The following is a 20,465-nucleotide window of genomic DNA, read 5'->3' on the forward strand; positions in this document are numbered from 1 at the left end:
TTGCCTGGGTGCTGTCCCTGCCTGCCTTGTCCCCAGGGGCTGTGCAGCTCTCCTGGAGCCCCTGCAGGCCCTGGCAGGGGCTCTCAGGTGTCCCTGGAGCTTCTCTGGTGCAGCTGAGCAGCCCCAGCTGTGCCAGGCTGGCTCCAGAGCAGAGGGGCTCCAGCCCTGGGAGAATCCTCCCCTGGACCCACTCTAAGAGCTCCATGTCTTTCCTGAACTGGAGGACTCCAGAGCTCCATCGTGGCCAGAGCTCTTGGCTCTCTCCTTTAAAAGAAAGCAATGAAATCCCCAGAAAGATGGATGCACAAGAACTCGGTGGGTGGGAGAGCACGGGGGGTCCTGCAGGCAGCTGGCCAGATCCATGGTGGGATGGGTCTCCTTTCATCTGCCCTGGGACTGAACCGTGTGGATGATCAAGGAGCTGGAGGAGTTAACAGACTCCCAGCCAGAGATATTCGTGGCACCCAGAGTTCGTGTAAAGTTTCATACCGGGACCCTTTACTAAATTCTTTCGGTCATGGGAGAGAAAACACTGCAACTGTTTAGTCTGCAGGGAGGTGATGGCTCTGGCCCAGCACTCAGCATTGCTGAGCAAACACGCTGGAGAGCACAGGGGCTGTCACCCTTCTTATCTTCTCCATTTCACCACGTCTCCCCCACTGCCAGGCACCCTGTGGGCATCCTGTACCACTGCTGGATCCTCCTGCTGGAAATGCAGCCCCTGGGATGGGGGCACGAGCGACCACTTGAAAACTGAGACCTGGAAGTGAAGTGCCAGTCTGCTAAAAAAATGTTATTTACACAAAGGAGCTCAGAAAATCTTTCTCAGAGGCTAATATTTACAAATTCTATGTAGCCAGGGAGCTTTTGCTCTAAGAAATGTTGTATTTGGCTGGTTTTTATATTTCTTTTTAGTGGATGTGAAAGATACATTAATATTTTTTGCTCATCCCCTGCAGCATACAGGTATGGAGCACCCTACAATGCCTCCGAGGCTGCCTATCCATGCTGGGAAAGCTAAAATTACAGAAAGATTACAGACTGCAGAAAACAACATCAACCTGCAAACACCCTCCATTCCTCCATCCTTTGTATCTCTAAAGGGATGTCCATGATCACCTCGATGCATTTTGCTACATGTTGGGAGACTCTGAGCATCACTGTGTAAGACCACTGGATTGCATGGGCTGGAATGTCAGAGATGAAAGCAAACACACCTTACTCAAAACAAAGCAGAGATGGAAAGGTTTTGTTTCTTCAGTCTGAAACTGTCTCCTTAGCTGCTGGACACTTTGCTCTTGCTGTCCTCACTTTCAGTTCCTGCTGCTCCTGAACTGGAAGTGCTATCACAGAATGGTTTGGTTTGGAAGGGGCCCTAAAGACCATCTTGTTCCAAACTCCCTGCCATGGGCAGGGACACCTTCCACTACACCAGGTTGCTCCAAACCCTGGTGCAGCCTGGTTTAATCACTGAGTTTGGATTCCCAGCACTGCTAGAGATGCTTGTTTTATCCTCTGTTTAATAAAACATTAGTATTTAGAGCAACCGTAATTTTCAAAAAAGGGAGCAAGGAAAGTGGAGTAATTTATCACTTGGAGGGGAAAAGGAAGCACTGTTTTGGGATGCTCAGTGAGGGGAGGAGCATGGGGGACACCCCATGGTTGGCAGCACTGCTGATGACACCAGAGGATGTGTCAAGGCAGGGCAATGTCCTCCAGCCAAGCATCGTTCGCTGCTGTCCCCAGGACTTGGATGCTGTGCTTTGCATCAGGATCAGGCCTGGCAACCTGTAGGATAGGACCTGAAATAATTCTCAAGCCTCATTCCCCACCTCTCAAGTGTCCTGTAGCTCCTCTGCTCCCAGGAACCACCGAAGCCACTTCCCACCATCATTTTGCATTTTCTTGTTTAAATGCGTGCAGCAGGAAAAGATGAGGCTGTGCAGAATGCACACCACAGGGGAGGCAAAAAGGGGATGTGGACTTTCTTGGAAGCACTCATTCTCCAAATCTGGACTCTGACACATAGCTACACACCAAAATACCCAGCAATGAAAAAAACCTGAGCCTAAGCATGCCTGGAGGATGCTGAGGGTGCTCAAGCTGCAGGTCCCACAGGACCATCACTCTGGGTGCCACGACAGTAGTCTGGCTCACTTGGCTGGAAACTGAATCGGGTACAGAAACTTGTGACTCAGCTAGAAAACCTTAAAACAAGAGCTTTCCTGCTGGTGAGCACAAGAGCATCCTCTGTATGCTATGGGCCTGTGTCCAAGTAAAGCCAGGGATGGGCACAGCATGTTACCTCATGTTCCCCCTTCTCCAGGGAGAGAAAGAGGGGCTTCCCTCTCCAACATCCTTCTAACCAAATCCCATCTTTGGGCTGCTGCTGGCACATCCACCTGCCCTGGCCCTGGCACAGGAGGTGATGTCCCTGGCAGCTGTTCTCCACGGTGCTCCTGTGTCAGCAGGATGCTTCATTCCCTGACAAAATGATGGGGGTGTGGGGTTTGTGGGATGAATCCCAGCCGGGTGATGCATCACAGGGCCCCAATGAGCCTCCAAAACTCCTGATCCCAGCTGAGGTGAAGGCAATCAGCTGAGAGCAGGGCTGGGCAGAGCAGGGTGTCTGTGGGTATGGGGAGGAGGGATCCTCCAACCCCGCAGCATCCCAAAATCCCCACCTTGGGGTGGCTCAGCAGCTTGAGCTGGATTTGGGCTGGAGCAGGCAGCAGCAGATGGTCTGTGAGGAGGGTGCCTTGGGCCAGCTGAGCTCCTGGACTGACAGGAACATACTCCCACATCCCGTGGGTTTGAGCCTTTGGGGAGTAAACAAGCGAGTAGGAGCTGATGCCGGCTCAGCCCGATCTGGGGAGGTCTCAACACTGAAGTGCTCCCCTTCCTTTCCTCACCTCTCATCAACAGATACATGGATTTTCAGTTTTTATTTTATTTTATTTCTGCTTTTTCTACCAGGACCCCCAGCATCCTCACCCACCAGCGATGGCTGGAGGCAGCCAGGAGCCCACCCCAGCAGGAGCTGCTGCCTGGCTCTATCCCAGGGCTGCAGGCAGGCTGAGCAGTCTGCAGTCTCCACCTAGAGCCCAGAACAGCCTCTGCTCTGCACTTGAGCCCATGCACAGGCTGTGCATGGGTCACACAACCCCAGCTGTGAACCCTCAACTCAGCTGTGCTTTTAGCAGGCAGCAGCAGTTTGGCCAGGGGTGCTCCTGACACTTTTCACCACCAACACACACAAGCCAGAGGATGGAGCCTCTGCTGGGTCCCACCTTCACTGGGAGATGCCCAGGGCACCCACTGCCTGGAGAGACACTGAGACACCAACTACCATCCCTGGGGTCCCATCATGTGCTGGAGCATGATCTGGTCCCCACGGTGACTTTGAAATCTCGGCCCCTCCAAGGTGGAAAGAAGCCAGGAGAAGCCACACATAAATTTATGGACTAAAGGCGATGGCTCTTTTTGCACAACACAACTGAGCATTGCAAAGTGTAAGGAATAAAACCTTACCAGCACATTGAATTAAAATCAAATATGCCAATCTTTAAACTGGAAAGGATTTTTTTTTTTTTTAATTAGTCCTGCTTCCCACCAAACTCTCAACTGCATGATGCACTGCTAGTCTAAATGAAGCATCTTTCCAGTGAAGAGCCATGAGCGTGGCTGCATTGGGCAGAGTGCAGACCCCAGAGACCTGCACAGCACTGGGGACAATCTCCTGTGACACTCACTGCTGTGTCAGTGGCCTTGTGGCCACCTCCAGCTGCAACTCAACGTGACCCCCAAACCCCACCTACCTCTGTGCTCAGACTGAGGGCTGATGTGCAGTGCAAACCCACTGCTTGTTTAATTTAGGGTCTGGCTCAATTATCCCCAGCTCCTAATTCTTGTGTGGCACAGCTCCTGTCCCCATCCTCTCCTTCCCATCAGTGCAAACCTGCCCCTTTTCTTGCACTCCGTTAAAACCTCCATTAACCCCTTGCTCGCCTCACCACCACCCTGCAGGGAGGTGCTGCCCGGCTCTCCCTGGCCCCCACCACATTCCCTTTGCCATGGAACACCCGCAGAGGAGCCGGGTGCTTCCTGCAGCCACCGTTCCGCTTGGGAGCAGTGGCAAGCTGGAAGCACACAGCCGTGGACATTTAATCCAGGGCTCTCCAGCAACTCCCAGCCCCGCACGGCACCCGTGTGCCAGCGGCTCCTGGAGCCTCCCGGGGCCAAGCCCAGCTCGGGGTAAAGGCAGGGCCAGCCCCAAGGGATGCCCAGCCCTGCCCTTCACCTGCCAATAGGCGCAGGCTGGCTGCCAGCCCGCTCCCCGGGCTCCCTCTCCTGCCTGCTGCCGACACTTGCACGGCCTGTGTTTGGCCCCGGATGACTGCAAAAGAAGGGGAAAAAAGCCCAAACAAAACAAAACAAACCATCGTAAGAATTAAAAAAAAAAATAAGTTACTAACATTGTAAGTTATATATTGTTATTGTAAGTTATATAATGTCAATATATACCATTAGCAGACATTACCATATATAAAAACATGCATAATTAATATTTATGCAATAAGCATATATTTTTATATATGAGCAAAATAAGGAGTAATTGAATACAAGAATCAAGTGATGAAAGTGGTACGATAATACAGAATAAAAATAAAATAGTAAATACACTGTAAAAAATTGGAGAATGTCTCCTGAGACACACGCATGGGCAAAAAAAAGGGAATGTGTCTCCTTTGCACTATTTTTCTCTGAGCTTGAGAGCAGGAGGATGCAGCAGCTGGGGATGCTCCTCAGAGCCACCCATGGGGCTGCATTCCCTGTGCCCCTTCAAGCACTGCATAGATAGATATATGAGTGTGCATGAATTTAGAACTGCCTTTGAATTGCCTGGGCGTACAGAAAATAAATCTCTTCAAAGCTACACAAAACTTTTGCTGGGGGAGTCCCCCAGTGATTTACAAAAGCAGGACGGTTTGATGTTTATCAATATCAGAAATGTAGGGGAAGGAAGGTCTCCAAGCTCTACAAGTTTGTGCAAACACCTAAATGAAGGCGTCTACACAAGGGCAGCACAATTTGCTATTTCTGTGCTTGTGCTGGGCTCCTGAGGAGCTGGCATGCACTCTGAGGTTCACCACCAAGAGGTTCCTGGTCTGCACAGTCAGCCATGGAAGGCAGCTCGAGCCAAGGAGGCTTTCCCCACTGAATCTCCACCTCACTGGGGGAAGAGCTCATCAAACTCCTGTGGAGCAGAAACCAAAGGCTGCAAGGCTGGCTGAGGCACAGATGTTAGAGATGGATGTAGTGCTGCTCTGTGGAGCTGAGCTCACTGCAGTGGCACATGAGCACACACTTGTGTGGCTTTAGGATCTGCTCCAGGGCCATTGGGACCTTTTTCCCCCACCTCTAAGTGAAGCAGCTCGCTGATGTCTGCTGGGCAATGTCCTTTCAGAGACAAGTGGTACCACTCTGTTTTATGTGCACAGATTGGACCATCTGTAATTAAATTATATTAAAAACAGCCATAGAAAGAGGACTGATGGGGTTTTGCAGTCAGTGCTGGACATGGTGTACAGGTCAGATACTCTCCAGCCACACTTGGATCTTCCTGCCTCCACTTCTGCCAAACCACAAACTGTTCCTCACCAATAATCATGTTGAGAACGGGAAAAAAAGAATCTGCCTTTCAGCCTTCGCCATTAATGTAATACTTAGAATAACACAAAACATCACAGAACCATTAGGGTTGGGAAAGACTTCTAAGATCACTGAATCCAACCAGCTTCCATGCCCCAGTTCCCACAGTATCCGCCCGGTGTCTCAGAGCCCTACAGTGCTGAAAGGGCTGGGAGGTTCTTTGCTCAGACTAAAAAGGCTGCAGGACAGGAAGAACTTCAGCTCATTCCTCCCAAATCCTCATGCTCTGCTTGGCAAATGCTTCACACTGCACCCACATTTACTAGAGGAAATCAGTCAATTCCCTGTACCTCATGCCACAATGACTACATCCCAAGAAATGCTTCAACCTACATTCTCCTCTTCCATCCCCCACCTGGGGAGACATAAATGGATTTTTGGCCACCTTTACGGTTGAGCCCCTCTATAAACGGTCACACCAATCATCTCAAACCCAACCAAGGCCACTGAGACTGAAGTGAAACCTCTGCTAAAACCCCCACCACTCATCTCAAAGGTCCAGAGGGGAAGCCATCCAAGGAGGGGCTGAGGGCACTTGGTTTGTTCAGCCTGGAGAAGAGACTGAGGGGAGACTCACTGCAGTTACAATTTCCTTGTAATGTGCACAGTAGGGTCAGGCACTGATCTCTGCTCTGTGTGACCAGGAACAGGATCCATGGAAATGGCTGGAGCTGTGCCAGGGAGGGTTAGGTTGGATATTGGGAAAAGGTTCTTTCCCCCCAGGGTGGTGGGGCACTGACCAGGTCCCCCAGGGAATGGGCACAGCCCTGAGGCTGCCAAAGCTCCAGGAATGTTTGGACAACACTCTCAGGGGTCACTGAGGTGCCTGTGCAGGGTCAGGGCTTGGACTCCGTGATCCTTGTGGGTCCCTTCTGGATCAGGATGTTCTGTGTTTCTATGAAATGTCTACATTCAGACCCAAGCACAGCACTGAAACAAGGAAGGGCCATTTCTGGGACATCATGAAGTTGCAGTAAGATGATGAAGAAACACTGAGTGGGTGTGCAACATTAGGAATGTATCAGGATATGCAACAGGGGTGAGCAATAGGGTAGGCAATAAGGCAAAAGCCCCATCTGGGTGTGCAACAGGGGAGCATTAGGGTGGGAAATGGGGTATTCACCAGGGTATGCCATAGAGAATGCTTTAGGATATACCATAGAGTATTCATTAGGGTATGCCACGGGGAATCCAGCAGCATATACAGTAAAGTAAATCATAAAGTAGGCATTTGGGTGTGCAACAGGATGTGTATTAAGGAATGCATTAGGATATACCACAGGGAATGCTTTAGCATATGCTATAGGGTATGCACTAGGGTATACCATAGGGTATGCCATAGGGAATGCATTATGGTATGTAACAGGATGTGCATTAGGATGTACCATAAGAAACAGCATGGGAAGTGCATTAGGGTACGCAATAGGGTCTGCATTAGGATATACCATAGGAAACACCATGGGAAGTTCATTAGGGTATGTAGTAGGGTCTGCATTAGGATATACCATAGGAAACACCATGGGAAGGGCATTAGGGTATGTAGCAGAGTGTATATTAGCATGTACCACAGGATATGCCATGGGAAGTTCATTAGGGTAAGTAATAGGTTGTGTTTAGGATGCACCATAGGATATGCCAGGGGAAGTGCATTAGGCTGTACCACAAGATATTCACCAGGGAATGCCACAGGGCATCCAACAGGATATGCACTAGGGTACACCACTGAGTATGCATTAGGGTATAAATTCTGGGATGCATTAGGGTATGCCACAGAGTATCCTATGATGTATCAAATGCAGAGTGCCTTAGGGTATGCATTAGGGTGTGAAACGGGATATACATTAAGATGTGCCACAGGGTATCCAACAGGGCACGCAGCAGGGTAAGCCACAGGGCATCCTGCAGAACCAGCCCTTCTCCTCTGGCACCAAGGCAGCTCCATGTGCAGGGATGGAACTCCTCTGGCAGCAGGCCAGCGGGCTCTGCTGCTCTGTGTTGAGATGTTCATTTTGTGATTTTGGTGGGGTTTTTTTCATTATTATTAAAAGAAGGTATCAGCCTTCTGTTTGATGTGCTGTTGGCCGTGGTTGCCAAGGGGAGCAGTGTACAATTACAGCCCCAGTGATGCTCACTCTAATAATACACTTGGCTCTGCATAGCTCAGATGCAGACACAGCTCTGCTATAAAGAGCACGGTTGTTCCAGCAGAGGAGTACTCCAACTTATGTTACATGTGAAGGGTTTGTGGCACATTGCTTAACACCCCCCTACTGGAAAGAAAGGAAAAAAAAAAAAAAAAAAAAAAAAGCCTGGGCATGCCAGTGAGTGAAACTATGACAAGCAAAAGCCTCTCAAAGGAGAAATACTTTCAAATACTTTCAATGTAATAATTAAGAAGGTATTTCTAGAGGCATGAATAGCTTGTGTATGTGTCCACTAAGATGTTCTTTCATGTCCTCAGACATCCAAGCTCCCTGGGCCCAGCTCACCCAGGTCCATCCCAAGGGCTCACATAGCTCAAAACTGCTTTTGCTGCCAAAAGACTAAACCCAATTCAATGAGGAGAAAATCAAAAACCCAAATCACAGAACCACAGATTTGTTTAGGTTGGAAAAGCCTTCTAAGACCATCAAGTCCACCCACTCCTCAGCAGTGCCCAGGCCACCAATGACCCATGTCCCCAGGTGCCACACCCACAGAGCTTTTAAATCCCTGCAGAATGGTTACCCATCACTGGGCAGCCTGTGCCAAGGCTGGACAACTCAGATGCCAAATGGTCCCCCCAGTGCCAAGCTCACACATGGCAGCTCTACCACCTGTCCACCCCATGGTTCCGCTTTCCACATCTCTTTTCCTGAGAAGTTGGCAGCACCCAAACTCAAGACTTAGCCAAGATTCTGGACCAAAACATGGAGTGAAGGATAAATTCAAACCAGGGTTTTCCTGATGGATCCCCTTAGGGAATGAAGTGAACCATGCTGGCTATAGGGAAGCTCTTCAGAGGAGCTGCTGGCAGGGAGGGGGATGATGTGACAACACTCCCATGCTGCAGCACTGACATCTCTTTTGGGATCAAAACAAGTACCCTGAGATAAGCTGTGAACATGTGCAACCCTTGAGCATGAGCACCTTATCAACACCTGAAAACAGAAGAGGAACCATGTTAAAAAGACAGTTTACTGCCTGTTTTGTAGGTGAAAAAAACCACCTTGTTTTAAGGTCCAGCAGGGTACAGGGACAGTGTCTACAGGTCCTACAGGGATGCTGTCTGTAGGTATGCCCATGCTGGCAGGGCACCTCAACGGGTTCATGCACCAACTCCTGAGCTCCTCCGGTGGGGATGAGCTGTTGCCATCGCAGTCCTGAGGGAAAGGGACAAACAAGGCCCTAGAAAACAGGAGCATCTGCTGGGAGCAGATGGGGGGGCGAGCGGTGCAGCCCCGGCGCCAGCAGCACGGGCAGGGATCACACTGATCCCGATTTATCACACCCCGGCACAGTAATTCCCCAGCTCGCCGGTGCCCAGCAAGCCGAGCTCCTTACGCCCGGGGATCAGATTAGTCTGAAAGGTGCTAGAGAGACACAAATCCTGCTCTGCAGCAAGCGTTTTAATAAAGGTTTATTTCTCTTTTTTAATTAATGGTGAGTTATCTAAAAATGGCTGATGGAAAGTGTCTGATGGTGGAAGGGCCAGGACTGTAGCTGGGTAATGTCCTATCATCAGTCATACAAAAATGAGATTGTAACATATGGATACATATGGATATATATAGATCTCTGTGTGTGTATATATATATATGTATACATATGGATATATAATAACAGATATCAATGTATTAATATATCATACACTAATGGGATAGTCACATTACTCTGTAACATGACATAATATCCAATATGCCTTATCAATACTGATAATACATCATATCAGTTCCAACATACCATATTGATATTGATAATCAACCTCCTTATTTCACACCAAGGTAGCTGCAATGACTCTTTTGTGTCTCATACCTGGCTCTGTCTCCAGCCAAGGCTACCAGACCTGAATACCTCAAAATATTCCTGGTTTAGGGCTTGACCCAAGTATTTATGAATCAGTTTGAGTGCATCTGATTGTTTCATTTGGAAAATGAAACAGTGCTTGGAGAAAGTCAAAATCCTTTACTATCAGAAAGGAAATGTTAAATTATTCAATTTCACACAGCAGTTTGCTTTTGACCTGTAGTGATCTGTCACCTTTTGCCCATGAAGACATTTATAAAAGATGTGCAGTTTGGGGCTGAACAAATCCCTTTTGCATATTTCTCTGTGCCTTGGCACATGAACTCGGTCACCCGCACGCCCTGCTCCCTCTTTGCACTTCAGCTCTCCACAAGGCTCCCATCACACTGGGACTGGCAGCACGTTCCTGAGAAGCACTTTGAGTCTCTCTGGAGATAGGAGATATATTATTTATCCTGCATTCATGCTGTGAAGAGCTGAATGGGAAGCCACTCAGTCTTGCACAGGATGCTACAGTATAAATCAGTTTACTGGGTCTGTTTGCATGGGTGGAATTGCTGGGGCAAGGGAATAAAGCAAGCTGGAAGAGTCCTCCCTAACCCAGGACTGCCATCAGCATCAATTGTGGGCTAACACTTTGCTGCTTTCAGGCCATCATTCCTGGGCTTTATAATGGATTTCTTAGATTTCTCAGTCTAACAGGGAAAGATGCAAGAGTGACCTGGTATGGGAAGAAAGGGATGCAGAGCAGGTTTAGAGCTCCCTCCAGCCCTTTGCTGCTAATTCTGGGACTGATTCTGTCTTCAATTTCCCTCATTCTGATGGATATTCCCTTTGGAAATACTAATCTGGAAAAAATCACCAGCTGGTAGAGGTAATGGGTGGATGTGTATGCTGGCCAAGGGCTTTGCAGGGGGGAGGCTTGTTGTGTTTGATGTGCACACAGAGCAAAGACAGAAGCAGAGCTGGACCAGTCACTGTGCAGAATTTTCTGATATTGATTTTCACTCTTTTATTTTACTCCTTATTTCCCTGCTCGCTGTGTTGTCCCAATGCCAGCTCAAGGTACAGGCAGCCAGCCACAGCATCCAAGAGAGCATCTCCAACAAGAGCAGCAAGAAGAACGAGAAGATGAGTCAAAAACTGGAGTGGTGCTGAGCAACAGACTTGTATGGAGAGCAGAGAAATGAAAAGTGAGCTCTGCATGTCCCACAGATGGTGCATGAGGGAACAGCCACACGGAAATGCACTTTAAATTGAGGAAAGAAATTCATGGTTTCAGCTCTGTCTCCAGAGGCAGAAAATTGGATGTGCATGTGACATCCTCCCAGAAAACAACTGCCCAATCTAATGGTGGCACTGCAGTAAAACACACTCCTCCAGACCATGCACATTTGAGGATAGCCCTTTTTTCTATCATCCAACATTATTATAGAATTATCCAGGCTGGAAAAGACCACCAAGTCCAACCACTAACCTCATGGACCAGTGATCAGAGCCACTGCTTTTTCCTCCCCTCTGCAACTTTGCTGTCACTGATGCTTTTGGAGCAGAACAACCAACCAGTTCTCCACATATCAATAAACGAGTCACCCAGAATAATGAGAAAATAAGTAATTATTTCAGTTTTGTTTGTAATCAGAAACCAGAATCAAGCCAGGTAGTGCAGCCCAAAGCCTGCTCATGTACCAGCCTGGTGTCTAGGACCATCAGAGATTTGTCTTGGTGCTGCTGGTGCTGAGTTGGACCCTCCACTCTAACAGCCTACACTGAGAGACCCTCCCAGTTAATTTCTTTTCATGCTGTGGGGATGATGCCTCAAGCAGCTGACTCATTATCCAGACAGGCCCTGGTGTGAGATGCCACAGTTCTTTCAGAGTTCAAGAAATGAGAATGAAGAGCACCTTGATAATGCCCTCAGTGTCACATTATCTATGGTAACCATTGAAGATGTGCACTGACAAAACAACTGGTGCAATTTGAACTCATCAATTGGGTTCAAAAGGAATTTGGTAACAGGTCATCTCCAAATAACTGGTAAGACCAATTGAGATGATGCTCCAGGCACCTGAACAGCTAACTTTATCTCGTTACCTGCAGCATGTTGAGGAGCAGACTCCGGAATTTGGTTCCCTCCACCATGAAAAGGGCCATTTTGTCACAGAGCTTGGCTGCTGTGGAAGCAAAGCTGCGGTCTGTCACCGCTTTCTGGTAGATGGTCTTGACTATCTCCCCCAGCATCTCCTCAGAGTTGGTGGAGTTCTGGGCCTCCTCCATGAAGGTGGTGAGCTTGGAGTCAACGTCACTGCTGTTGTTCCGCATGCTGTTGAGAATTTCAATTAATTTGTCCATTTTATTCTTTTCAGGGTCGGTGGTTTCCACCGTTACTTCGTCCTGGTCCGTGAAAAGGGAAAGACAAGGCGTCTGTTACACAAGGAAAAAACAGATATATCAGCCCATGTCCTTGCACAAAGAGCAAAGGGGTAAGGGGATTGGGAAGACATAAAGAGAAAGAGAAAAGACAAAGCAATTTTTAGTAGCACAGTGGTATAACATCAGCATTGGAAAGCATAAGCGCATGCATCCTGCCCCAGAAATGTGCCCTTTCTCCATTTCCCACATCACTCAATCCCAAAGTCCCACCCCTGAGCTCAAGGAGAACATGTCCTTGAGGGTCCTGAGCCAGGATGCCAAAGTCTGATCACCTCTGACTGCCTTTGGCATCTTGGACCAGTTTGGTGTCTGTGACGTCATCATAATGGACATTTTTTTGTTTCTCTTTATAAAATGCACTGATGTTTGCAAAATCTTCAGACAACAATCCCATAACAATATATTTCATATACATATTTAATATAAAATATATACATACAAATAGATATATCTAAATACAAATATATTTTAATGTATACACTTCATTATGTAAATTGAGCTCAAAGAAGTCACATGATCCCAGCATTGAAAAGATTCTTGACTTTTCTATCTCTTGCCTGTTACACTTTTCGCTTCCCATCATTACCACAGAAATTATTGATTCTTTTCAACATTTTATTATGCGTTTGCTCCTTTTCCCCCAGTGTTAGGCATGCATCCTGCTTGCTCCGGTCTTCTCTTCTAGCCCTCCAGCTCAATCTTATATAATATAAACCTGCAGCAAATCCAATCCCAGAGGGAGTTGACCAAACCTCCCATCAGGAGACTGGTTATGTTGACAACACCCACCCAAGAGTAGGTGCTGATGAGATTTTTAGTCTTACAAGACTCTAAATTTTTGAGAAGAGTACTAAAATGAATACTCTGAAAGTCTCTACTACACTTCGATTGCTTTAAAGTACATAAAAATAACTAACAAAATCTCTTACTCCCCCTCATGCCATATCCAGAAATAGTAAATGCTCATGCATTCAAAGGTATACATTTCCAGCATGCACTCCCATGGAATTTTATATGTTCAGGTTATTTTTGCTCTGTATTTTGGAAATCTCATTAGAGATAACCCCATGGATGCTTTTTACAGTCTGACAAAAGAATCTCAAGAGAAAGAATTTGAGTTTTACAGGGGGCAAATGAGATATCATCTCCAAATTCCTCAGAAATCTGTGGCTGAATATTGTTTCCAAAAAGGATTTCTCCTCCGTCACTTGCATGCAATACTTTTGTTATTGTTGGGTTGCTGGAAGGAAGGGGGGAGATAAGGGCATTTCAATTCTTTGCAGAGATAAATGGATATCAGCTTTAAAGCAGCGGAGTCCAACTATTCAGCACTCAAGAGGCAAAGTTTGGGATTTAGCTCTGTAGTTGCAGAGACAAATTGCCTTTTCTACATGTTTTCTGGAAAGTGATTGAGCTCTTCAGACCAAGAGGGAGCTCATGTGTGCACCAGCCTTCCCCCATGGAAAACGGGAAAGATTCCAGTCCAACTGAAGCTGGTAGCAACCTCACCCAAGAAGTCAAGCTCAGAGCCTCAATTCTTTCACTAAAAGGCCTCCTGAAGAAGCACAAAGACACCTCAAGAGAAGTGCTGACACTGGGGGATTATGGTAAATTGGGAGCATTGATGGAAAGGTCCCTTGAGCTCACCCCATCCTTTGTATGGAGGATAGCCTGAGAAAAAGAGCAACCCAAGAAATAATACCTTTTCTTTTAGCCTCCTCCTCAGCCTGTCCTTCGAAGACTGAAGCAGGTTGATCTTGGGCCTGTCCCCAGGGCGCTCGTGGGCGCTGTCTTTCCGCTTGGTCTCGGGCTCGGCCTGCTGCTGGGGCTGCTTCTCGGCGGCCTCGGGGCCTCGCGGCGCCTCCGTGGGGACGTGCGCCGTGCACGCGGGGCTCTCCTCGATTCTCAGGTTCTCAGTCTCTTTGGCGTTTCTGTGCGTCTCCTTGTCATTGGGCGAGTGCTTCTGGTTGTGGTGCCATCTCCGGTTCTGGCTGTAGCCGTGGTGGCCCGTCCTGCCCGAGGAGTGAGGGGCCTGGCCTCCTTGGTAGAGCTTCTGGTGGTCCCTGTTATGCTTGGTGCCACCCTGCTGATGATCCGTGTGCTGCTGGGACTTGTTCCCGCTGGGAAGCCTCTGCTGTCGCCTGGAAAGTCAAAGGAAGTCATTGAGAAGTCGGCTGACCACCGAAATTAATACTAACACTAACACTAACACTAACACTAACACTAACACTAACACTAATTCTTCTTCTTCTTCTTCTTCTTCTTCTTCTTCTTAAATTATTAAATCATTATTATATAATATAATAATAATTTTTATTATTGCTGTATTGTATTTTTGTTATATATTATTATTTTATTATATACTTTTATTATATATTATTTTATTATGTTTATTGTATGTATGTTATTTTATTTATTATATATTATTTTAATAATAATATTAAAACACACATTATAATACAATAATAATAACAATATTATTATTATTATTATAACACATAATAAAATCATATATAATAAAAAGATATAATAAAATAGTAATATATAATAAAAATACAATAAAACAATATATAATAAAAATATATAATAAAATAATATATAATAAAAAAATTTAACTCCTGTTACCTGGAAATTAAATAGGTTTTTTAGTTTGGTAGTTTAGCTTGGTTTCTATTTTGCAAACTGAATGACAGTGTATTTAAAAAAAAATGTAGAAGAAAGTCAAAGGAAGTTCACTCATTCCTTCATGCTTCTGTTGGGCCAACACATCTGTTCCACCATACAGCTTGGCCCTTGGAAGGGGACCACAAATGGGGAGGCAGTTTCTTGTCATCTAACAACTCATGCCCCTGAATTTCTTTCAGTGACAGCCATATTTCAGGTGAAAGTTTTTGTGAAGTTGGACAACATGACTTTGGATCACAGGAAAAATTCTCTCAGGTTTTTGTGCTAAATTCTCTCAGGTTTCTGTGTTACTTCCACACTAACCAGGAAAAACAGCAGCAGCAAGTCATGTAGGCAGGAAATGCCAGGAGATATTTTTTTCTGAAGGCTTTAGAGCTCCTGATACACCTGGCCTACAGCACCACTTTCTCCTCTTGCCTGCCAACATGGCACAGTTGCATGGGCTTGCAGTGAACTAGTTCAAGTGTATCAGGGATTTATAAGCGGAAAAAAAATAACTAAGAAGCAAGATATTAAGTAAACTGGTAATCTGCCCACACCAAATGGTTTTGTTTGGCCTTATTTTACACATCCCCTTCAGGACTGCTACACCAGGACAGGACACACACATGGATGAAAAGAGGAACAAACTTGGCTTTGGCAGCATGGAGAGCATGGCATCCAGGACCACAACCTCCAGAGAGAGACCTATGTGTACAGAGCTCCTGATGGATAACATGGAAACCCAACAGCCACAGAGAGGAGGAACTGCCCCCAAAGGGTTTACTCGAGAGACTACAACATCTCAGAAAGAATGAGCAAGCCCCTGAGTGCTGGCTGTAACCGGTAGCCGAGATGGCAAATCCCCAACAAAACAACAGTTGAATGGAAGAAATGCTTTGGCAGTCTCAGGCATCTCAGATTTCCAAACAGGCTGCAGCGTGGCTTTCCCCAGTGGAGAAGGCAGAGCCAGAATGCCATCATCCAGGATGCACCTAAGATGGAGAAGGCCCTGGCACTGGCTGCCTTCTCCAGGGCTCCTAAGCATGGCCACCCTAAGCATGCTGGCATCCCCTGCCTGATGCCTCGTTGATATTGGTCTTGGTTCTGAGAGCCCATGGGGTGTTTTAATGCCTGGCCTTTACAAGGCTGCTGGGAACAGTGCTAGAGGGTGACACAGGACATCTCCCCAGTATCCCCCCCAAAAACAAGGAAACAACTTTAAACACTGTGGTGACCACAGTGGTTTGTCTCTGTATTGGTTCTGTAGTCATGATTAAACCCTTGGTCAGCCTCACTCCTTATCCCAAACCCCCACCCCAATCTGGATAAATAGCAGTGTTTACTTTAAACCCATCCCACAGCAATTAGTTTTATTTTCATCACTGGCACTGCTCAGCTAAGGGAGCTCGGATGAAGGCAGCAACCATTCACAAATACATTTCAATGGTCAGCAGTCTCCAACCCTGCCTGCCAAAGCCATCTGCCCACGGAATCTGTATTCCTTGGCATCCCAAGGAATCAAAACCTATTTTCTGAGGCCAAATGGCTTTTAACCACAAAGAGTGAGGGCTCATGTTTAACAAATGCAGGACGAACAGGCTTGTTCATGGCACTGGAAAGAATTAGTGTTTACTCTCAGACCACCAGATCCGGTTTTCTGAGATATTCAGTCTGTAGTTTTTTTTGTTTTGTTTTGTTTTTTTTTTCCTTTTTCTTTTTTTTTTCTTTTTTTCCCTTGCAAACTGAATGGCAGGGAATTAAAAAAAAAAAAAAAAAGGAAAAAAAACCCCAAAACGGAGATGTGAAAAGCTTTCCTGTTTGCTGGAGCCTACAAGCATTTTATGAGTACAGATTCTCCACATCAAGTTTTCCTGGCATTTCTTTGTTTCCTCTCAGTAATGCAATCGCATAAACCGCTTTGTAAAGAGCAATGCTTATTAAAAGGGGAATGTCAAAATAAAAGTTAGTTAAAAAACTTATCTGGTACTAAGGCCTCACAGGCCCAAGTATACAAGAGCTTTGCTTTCTGTGGTTTTGCTCTTCTCTCAGACATCTGAGTTTAACTGTTTGGTTGCATTTCAAGTCTTGGCTCATAAGCCAGTCAGCTTGCTACTTTATTTAATTTGTAAATATTGCACAGAAATTACAGAAGTTGCACAAAGACACGGCTATAATTTCAGAAGCAAGAGAAAATGCCTGGAAATGAGCTGGGAACAAAACTTGGCCATAAACTCCTGCAAGACACGCACACAGGGACAGTTTTTTTTCTAAAGACATATTATAAACCTAACCCTTAATGTTTAAGGGCTATGAATGAAAAAAAGGTTTAAGATTAAAAAAAAAAAACAAACTAGTTAAGCCAATGTGGAATGTGCAAGATTGTTCATTTTGTGGCTGTTGCAATAGGATGGGGGAGAGCAGAGAGCCCTGTCCCTCCAGGGGACAGCTAAAAGGTGATGTCCCCATGGCATGGGCAGAGCAAACACAGACCAAAGCTCTGCAGTCACTGGCCAAAGGGTGAAAACATCAGAGTTTAAAGTTTTGGGAGAAAAATTGCAAGAAATAAAAGGCAAAGGAAGGAGAATGGCAAACAAGGAGCAATGTCTGTGACTTGGCAGCAGTCAGGGGTCTAGACAATCATCCAGCTTTCAGGCAAAGACTCGTTGTGTGCTTTTATCTTCCCAACACCCCAGCGAAGAAGAAAAGCCAAGAAGAAATAGGATCTGCAGGAAAGAAGAGCCAAAGCAGGGAGAACAGGGCTCACATCTTAAAACTTGACTGCACAGCACCTCAAAGCCTGGGAGGTGCTTGCTCTCAGGTGTCACCAAGGTGCTGGGGACACAGAGAGCCCCAGGAAAGGACAAAACGGGGACCTGGTGTCCATCCACACTCCCACTGTGGGTTGTTGGAAACAACCTCGTGCTTGTTTAAGGGCAGCACTGTAGGTGCTCAGATGGCAGCTTAAGGTGATGTCCCAAGATGGTGCCTCAGGGTGACGTGTCAAACCCAGGGAACCAGGCCAGGGAAACATCCAAATGCACCTCCCAACCCAGGCTTTCAGGTCTGAGATGCTGAAGGGAGGAAGCTGAAGCTTGAATTAAACAGCAACACCTCCAAGTAATGCAAGAATTCACCCCAGTAAAATGCTGCAGTCACTGGGAAATCATTCCTCTGTCCCCCTCTGCTCATCCTGAGCCATAAGGATGCAGTGCCTTGCAGGGAACCATAATTCAGTGACAAGAAAAAGCATCTGGGCAGTACAATGGTTTCTTATCTCTTGACTCAATTTAACATTAAATTACTATTTTCACTTCAAAGGCCAAATTCCAATTCAGTTCAAAACTCCCCCTGACTTCAGTGGGATTTGGCCATCGGACAAAATGGAAACTAAAGAGACATTGAGAGTCACAAAGAAATTGCAAAAGTACTAAAAACCAAGGGGAGACAGTCAGGGCTGCCAAGCTGGAAATAGGATGGTATTGCTTCTGCTATTGTTTCTCCACCCATTTTTTTATTTAATTAACTAAATGAGATACCTTTCAACAGAATTTAGATCTGACAAATGTCTGTTCTGTCGGAGAAGCCTACGCAAACAAATGTAAGGCTTCAGCTGTCTCGGCGATTACCAGCCTACGTGCTCAGAAATACATGATTCCTCTACATTTTTACTACATCCTTTGCTCCCAAGGAAAGGAGCAGGAAGGCACAAGTCTGGGGAAAATAACTCTAGACACGTGGACAGCTGTGGGCTAAAACACAGTTGCTCTGTCCTGTCAGCCTTGCCCACATCCCCATGAGCGAGATGAGTCCTTTGGGAGCCCCCACCATTTGTCTAGGATGTGGGGAGCTGGGGGATAATGTGGGGCTGCATTCTCCTGGTGGCTGCACAGAGATCTGGGTGAGCAATTCCTACAAACACTGAGAGGTGAGCAGGCACATAAGAGCACTGGTCCCGTGAGGGGCAGCTGAGGGAGCTCAGGTGGCTCAGGAGGGACCTTCTGGCTCTGACAGGAGGATGCAGCCAGGTGGGCATTGGGCTCTTTTCTTAGGGAACAAGGGATGGGACAAGAGGAAATGGCCTCAAGCTGTGCCAGGTGAGGTTTAGATTGGATACTGGGAAAATTCCTCAATTGAAAAGGATGTCACACCCTGGCACAGCTGCCCAGGGCAGGGATGGAGTCCCCATCCCTAGAGAGTTTAAAAGCTGTGTGGATGTGGCACCTGGGGACATGGGTATGTGGTGGGCAGGGCAGTGCTGGGGCAATGGCTGGACTCAATGGTCAAATAGGTCTTCTCCCACCTAAACAATTCGGAGATTCTATACATTTCCAGTGGCACTTAAGACACTTACCCCCATGACACAGAGGACCTTGTATGGCCAAACAGACTGAAATCCCATCCTGGGACTGAGGACCAGGTCCAAATGCTGGTTCCTGACTTTGGAGAACCTGCCTGGATACTTGCCCGCAATCTCAGCCAATTTCCCCATGGCACAAACCTTCCAGGACACCTTAAGCTTCTTGCAGAGCTGAAATTCTGATTTAGTCCTGCTTTTGTGCAGAGCAGAATACCTGGTGGGCACAGCCAGGGCCAGTAATTAACAACTAAAATGGACTTGCAGACACTCAGGTAACCTTCTCCACTCCTTGCATCCTTCTGGTGCTTGAATGAACACATTCCTCACTGCATTTGACAGACAGTAAGTTTCTCTGCACCCTTTTGTCTGCTTGGGCAGGGACTCATCTCTGTGTGAGGATCAGGAATATAATGGTAAGTTTTGGAAGTATCTCTTGATCAGCTTTGTTATTAAAATGCCTGCAACTAATTAACAACCACTGTTGGAAAGGATGGATTAAGATCACAGAATCATTGAATGGTTTGGTTTGGAAGGGACCTTAAAAATCATTCAGTTCCACCTCCCAGCCACAGAAAGGACACCTTACACTACATCAGGGTGCTCCAAGCCCCATCCAGCCTGGCCTGGAACACTTCCAGGATCTACTACTGGAATGGACCCTGTGGGACCTTCCATTCCCAAAACGACCCCAGATCCCCCTTATCCATGACACCCCTCAAGGCTGGGGGAGCAGAGCATCACCAAGGAACTCAGCAGCTTCTCCTGCAAATGGAGGACTGGTGGGAATCACTGTGGGATGTCAGGCCACCTCTCCCACCTTCTTTCTGAAAATGTCAACACAATTTTTCATTAAGCGAGGGAAATTAGGAAGGGCCTGTCTTAGAGTCACCACCAAAAGAGCAAAATTCTCAATTTAGCATTTGGGTTATTTCTGGCTGAACTAGCTAGCTGCCCAGGAAACTCAGCCTGAAGAGGGAAAGGGCAGGAAAAAGCAAAATCCTCTGAAACGTCCCTGAACAAACCCATGTCTCTAGGCCTAGTCTTTCTGAACTAAGCATATTCCAGCCAGACCACAAACAATTGGACTGGTATCCCAAAGCAGGCACTGCTGGAGAGATTTGGGCATGGCAGGACTGCTGTGGTCAGAAACATCCATCATCACTGGCTTTGAGCCTTTAAGAGATGTTGTGGTCCATTCTGGAGGGACAGAAGGATCCCAGTCAGGATGGGATGGAATTTTATTGCACCTTAAACTACCAAGAGGTAGGTACCAAGAGGTATGGGGAATACT

General features: G+C 46.8%; 1 protein-coding gene across 4 annotated transcripts in view; it reads right to left on the reverse strand.

The window, feature by feature from the left end:
* Positions 1–20,465, reverse strand: part of CTIF (cap binding complex dependent translation initiation factor) — a 146,477-nt gene that overhangs the window by 30,789 nt on the left and 95,223 nt on the right. For 2 of the 4 annotated variants that reach the window (XM_064735870.1, XM_064735868.1), the window contains 2 exons: positions 13,853–14,291; positions 11,812–12,111 (listed from right to left, as the gene is read on the reverse strand). In XM_064735870.1, the coding sequence (XP_064591940.1) occupies positions 11,812–12,111; positions 13,853–14,291 (739 nt within the window). Of the gene's footprint in view, positions 1–11,811; positions 12,142–13,852; positions 14,292–20,465 lie in introns of all 4 variants that reach the window. The other 2 variants (XM_064735869.1, XM_064735867.1) reach the window with 1 other exon arrangement.

This window comes from Zonotrichia leucophrys, chromosome Z, assembly GCF_028769735.1.
Source record: "Zonotrichia leucophrys gambelii isolate GWCS_2022_RI chromosome Z, RI_Zleu_2.0, whole genome shotgun sequence".
Taxonomy (NCBI): Eukaryota; Metazoa; Chordata; class Aves; order Passeriformes; family Passerellidae; genus Zonotrichia; species Zonotrichia leucophrys.